The 6000-nt window shown below is 31.7% G+C and overlaps 1 protein-coding gene across 1 annotated transcript in view; it reads right to left on the bottom strand.

The window, feature by feature from the left end:
* The window catches only part of LOC126771401 (uncharacterized), an 87667-nt gene extending 83279 nt beyond the window's left edge, over positions 1-4388 (bottom strand). The window contains exon 1 of the mRNA XM_050491266.1: positions 4284-4388. Coding sequence (XP_050347223.1) covers positions 4284-4356 — 73 coding nt within the window. The 5' untranslated portion in view covers positions 4357-4388. The remainder of the gene's footprint in view (positions 1-4283) is intronic.
* Between the last annotated feature and the right edge of the window lie 1612 nt (positions 4389-6000).

A 6000-nucleotide genomic window follows, 5' to 3' on the forward strand; every position in this document is an offset into this window, starting at 1 on the left:
ATATTTTGTGTGATTTATTAAGTGTCATCCATATTTTTTGTCAAATATATTTACGGTTAAATAAACACTTATAAGTTTAAATACAAATATTTATTAATTATATACAAATTCGACAAAATTCTGCACAATGACGCTTTCACACCGTCCGAAATATTTTGTTTTGTACTAATAATTTGGGCCGCCGGAACTGGAAGAAGTTGTTAAATGCAACACAGTTTAAACTTTACACTGGCAGATTTACAATAGAATTTTCATAAATAATACAAATAATTTTGTCATGGAAATACACATTGCCATCTAGTTGTCTTAGTAATTTGAACCTTCCAAATATGTGATTCGAATGACAATATGATAGTTTGACATCATTTAGCTGATCTGATAACGGAGTTAGGATGTATGTAAATGGCTACTAGTAAACTCTTCGAGTTCAATCTCATTTGGTTTGTTTCGATGAAACCCATGATTTATACTGACAAAACCGTGACTTTAGCAAGATGGCAGGCGATAGGGCATCAACTTGATAAGAAGCAAGGTAATCATTCCTTTAATACCTAAACTCGATTAACTTGACTTGATGATAGGGCTTTGTGCGAACCTGTCTAGGAAGGTACCATCCACTCGTCATATATTCTACCACCAAGCAGTTAGTACTGTTGAGTTCTGGTTTGAAGGCTGGGTGAGTGGATATAACTACAGAACAAAGGACATAAACCCTTAGTTCCTAAGGTTGGTGGTAAATATTTCTTACAATGTCAATATCTATGTGCGATGGTGACCGTTTACCATCAGGTGCTGCACTTGAAAGTCTGCCTATCTAACACGATAAAAAATATATTAATGTGATTAATATTTGTGTATACATTTTTGTAGAATAATATAAGAATGTCAATAGATTAAGTTTTAAATTAAAATACAAATATACTGAAACATATACGTAATAGCTTAAACTGATCTTGAATTCATATTTCCTAACATAACTTTACATTATTTAATAATCCGCGTCACGAAATTAAATATATGTCATTTAAAATTTTCCTTTAGTACATGAAACAATGTCACAAAAATAAGAGATTAGAGAAAAGATATTTAAGAATTAAAACTTGTATTTTTGAAAGTGAAAATAGGTTTTTATTATACATAAAGGCGTTCGGTTTCGTTGCGTGTTGTGCCGAATTACATACGTATTACCTTCCTTTCGTTTTGTGTTCTAATTCTTTTAGAAGATAAATTAGATATTCTTGTATTTTTGTGGAAAATTATCGTAATGATATATTTTCTAAACAACTTCATACGTAAAAAAATTGTGAAAACATTTTTTAGAAAGAAGCTTTTGTAATATACAAAATTTCATGTCTAGGCTATTGACCTTTGAAGAGTTCATTCACCTGCATCTAATCATGGCCGTAGAATCAGATCATGTTTACCATTAAAATGCATTGTAATCGGAATCGAACCAACGTGTTAAATTTCAGCTCCGAAGTATGAGAGGAAATAGTTTTCATTCGACTTGCAAGATTTAACCTAAACAAAGAGGCATTAATAAAGCTTGTAAATACATAATTATTATACAATTAAATTACTCAAAACGATTTAATATGTAGTCCTTGTTATTTTTGAAATAGTAAATTATTACTATTACTTATTTATTTAAGAAATCAAGCACCGATCTTGACCCTGTAGTTATTTATTTTTACTTTTAATTAAGTTATATAAAAGTATTTATTAAAAATACTACAGAAGTCTAATGTAAAATGAGTCAGGTTTGAATAAAACTAGTATTTAATTCAAAAACATTAAAATATTAATAGATTTGTGTTTGTATGTGTGTGTAATTGTCTAATATATGTTGTTAATCATTTTTTTTAAAGGGAGGGGAATTAAGCTTGATTCTAAATGTCTAAGCTACAGAATTACAGAAAAAAGGCAAATTTGACCATAAATGATGTCAGATACTAATATTTATTAATACCTCAATATTGAAAATTGTTTTTCTTTTATTTTTGTGGATATGGGTAGATTAAGGAATTGTACAATGAAAACAAATAATGCTCAAATTTCGTTAAAAGAATACGTGCGAATTTAAACCGCATATGATATTAATATTTTGAAATAATCCAAGTAAAATTCAAAGCGGAACTACAATTATTGCTGCAATTTAACCCTTAATGTAGTGTTAATGAGGACTCGAACTAATCGAGGTCGTAGTTTACGTGCGATAGTTGGATCCAAACAAACTTTAATGACTTGCCTCCTGACATGGAACTAGAGAATCTAATTATACATCATTAATGATTTACGAACTTCAACTATATCTTTTTAATCATCTACTTTCTGATGCTATTTCTTGATTATAAATACATTAAAATAAACTCATAGTGCACTTCACAGAAAATATATTTTTATTATATAAGAGTTATTCAATACGTATATATTAATCTAACTTGGCTATGTTCCATATATGTGAATTGAAGCGTGAACATACGATAGAGGAGAAATTATACTGAAGCTGAATTTTCTATACCCTAACTGTAATAATACTTATGATATAGGTAGGCGGACAGGCAAATGGGCCACCTGATGATAAGTGATCACCACCACCTATAAACATTTGCGATCTAAGAAATATTAACTATTCCATACATCACCAATGCGTCACCAACCTTGGAAACTAAGATGTTATGTCCCATGTGCCTCTAGTTACACTGACTCACTCAACTTTCAAACCTATACTATACTAAGTAATGCCGTTTAGCGGCAGAATATCGGATTGGTTGATACCTACCCAGACAGGCTTGTACAAAGATCTACCACCAAGTAAAATGTTATAGTCCGATTAAGCCGACACGGACAAACACTATCAAGTGTGGGCTGGTAGAAATAATTCCTTGAGGAAATGTTCCGACCCGGAGACCTTACGGCTAAGTTTTCGGCTATACGAGCTAAACTTAGGCGGTAGATTATTTATATATATTATTAATATATCACATGTATATTTTCATTATGTTTCACAATGATATAAGCAGTTGTGCCAGTATTGTTATTTATTTTGTAATAAATCTCTACAAATGTATTATTATCGTACCTTTTTTTTTTAAGATTTTCCACGACATTAACATTACGTCTGGCTATGTTTTCGCACGCTAAACACCGCTTGACCTTGATATTACTTTAAAGTTTAAGGTAATATATTTTTTTAATTTTAAATTACAAATGAACCGAAATATCGTCAATAATTGAACTAAGATTTCACAAATAATATGTATGTATGATGTACATTGATGAACTTTATGTACATTACGATATTCTAAAAATAAAAAAGAATAATTTATATTACATTTCTGTTCCGCGGCTGTTTCAGTTTGTTTCTATGTCTGCGTGACCACGGCTTCCTGTACCGCGGAATTGCTTAATGATTCATCCTGAGAGGTCTACTAAATCTACTGCGGAGCATTAGCAATGTTGAAATATCTAACCGCTTGCAATAACTTGCCAGAGCTTAACCTTCTGTTGTTTCATTTATAACACACAATTTTATTTTTATACGTCGGTGTAAAGTTATAAGCTTAAGAAATTGTAAATCTCGTATGTATTTTTTTATGTAAAAAATATTTTACGCAAGTAAATAACAAAGTTTTAAATTATATTTAAATTATATGTAGATATACACATAAACAAACGAACCATTTAGTTATTTTGCTCAGTGATAAAGATCAATATTGTCATATAGTAAAAACGTAAAGTGTGATTATTAAATATACCTCTAGTACATACCTAATTATACGTCATAAGTTATTTAAGAACTTCAACGATATATTTTTAATCATCTTCTTTCTGATGCTATTTCTTGTTTATAAATACATTGAAATAAACTCATTCACAAAAAAAAAGTATTTAATATCGATCTGCTTCTGCTCCATTCATGTCGCGGCGGCTATTCTCATCTGATAATTCTTAATTGCACAGAAATTATATTAAAAAAGCATGTGCACAAATAAACATACTTCCCATCAAACTGAAAACTTTCATTGTTACAAGAGGAGAAAGGTACAGAACAAACGAATTTACTTATTTTACGACTCGCGTAATGGTAACACTGTAAAATTCTTAACAGGTTCTAATTGAGTTTTAACTCAATAACTTTTTTCTTAGCCAGATCCAATATTCAAGCCCTCGAGATTTACATCTTGTAAATAGTCCCTATACTAACAAGATAGAAGGGGGGAAATCAATAATCAAAGTGTTCAACGTGCCAGTACGAAAAAAGGTAAAAAAAAGAAACTTACCCGCAATAGCGCGCCCAAGCAGCAGAGTGCTGAACACGATGGAGAGAACTTGTCCATTGTACCTGCTCTTCATCTTGCCCTTCCAACTTCTGTTATCATCAACTGGAATCGTCTGAACACATCATCTCACTTCAAACCACACTCACATAAGTTATTTGAAATGTTTGATGAAACTATATTCACTTAAAATCACTTCGTCGGTAAAACATTTGTAATATACATATTTATAATTTTTATAAACAATATAATTTTAATAGTTATTAAAAGTAAATTAACGTTTATGATTAATGTCTATTGCACTGTACTGTAATAGAATATATTATCTGTTAAAATTATTACATGTTTTGTATCTATTGAATGTTTAGTACGCGTCGTAGAGGGTAAGCTTCGAAATATAATTCTTCTAAGTGTTCATACATAATTTGTTTGTCCTTGATGTATGTAGTAATGATGTGCGTGTTTTTTGAGTGGGATATAATCAAAATGTCATTACCCCACTTGAATTATTTTCTGAAACACTATCTAACAACTATTATAATAGGATCAAATGTTTAATATTTTGTATTTCGTAGTATATATATTAACAAAGATTCATATTGACGTTTTCATAAAGTATTGATTTGATATTTAAAAAATATATATGTCATTTAAAATTATTTTTTTGTGAAGTTTTCTAGGTCGATGTTTATTCAAGGTGGCCACTCAAAGAGACTGGAGTCTACTTCACACGAGAAGTTTTTTCACAAATTTCTGCACACACAAATGCAATCAACTCTCGCACTTTTCGGAGTCGACTGAAGCGAGACCAGACACAGAACACAGCTACCAACTTTCGAACTTCAGCCGGATACTTATAATTTCATGACAGAAAACTGGATCCAGGATTTATGCCCAAGCCCAATATTGGGACCTGCAACCTCACAAGCTATCCACTAGAACAACGCGCACTTTATACATTACGTATATCTTGCATAAATGTATAAAGAAGTATACATTCTTATCTTGACGAACGCTTAAGTCGCCTCACGTGAATACAAAGAGTTAAGTATATTAAAAATTGTAAATTTTTAAAATGTGTTTAGTTACGTTTTCACGATTACTATACATAAACTTCGATTTTTTTATGATATGAAGAAATTAAGCAAGTGGTCACCATCGTCCATAAACGTTGGCGTTATAATTAACATTAACCATTCTTTATATTGATAATGTGCCGCTAACCTTGAGAACTAAGATATTATGTCCCTTGTGCCTATAGTGTACAGTAACAGTAACAGCCTGTTAATGTCCCACTGCTGGGCTAAGGCCTCCTCTCCCTTTTGAGGAGAAGGTTTGGAGCTTATTCCACCACGCTGCTCCAATGCGGGTTGGTAGAATACACATGTGATAGAATTTCAATGAAAATAGACACATGCAGGTTTCCTCACGATGTTTTCCTTCACCGATAAGCACGAGATGAATTATAAACACAAATTAAGCACATGAAAATTCAGTGGTGCTTGCCCGGGTTTGAACCCGCGATCATCGGTTAAGATTCACGCGTTCTTACCACTAGGCCATCTCGGCTTATAGTGCCTATAGTGTGTGACACAACAATACTAAGTATCGTTTTCTGGGGGTAGAGTCTCTCTGATCTGATGAGTGAGTAGTACCTCCCCAGACGAACTTTCACAAGGCCTAAACCCCATTTAATTTGTAATGTTCACTTAGAATATTC

This window comes from Nymphalis io, chromosome 10 (assembly GCF_905147045.1).
Source record: "Nymphalis io chromosome 10, ilAglIoxx1.1, whole genome shotgun sequence".
Lineage (NCBI taxonomy): Eukaryota > Metazoa > Arthropoda > Insecta > Lepidoptera > Nymphalidae > Nymphalis > Nymphalis io.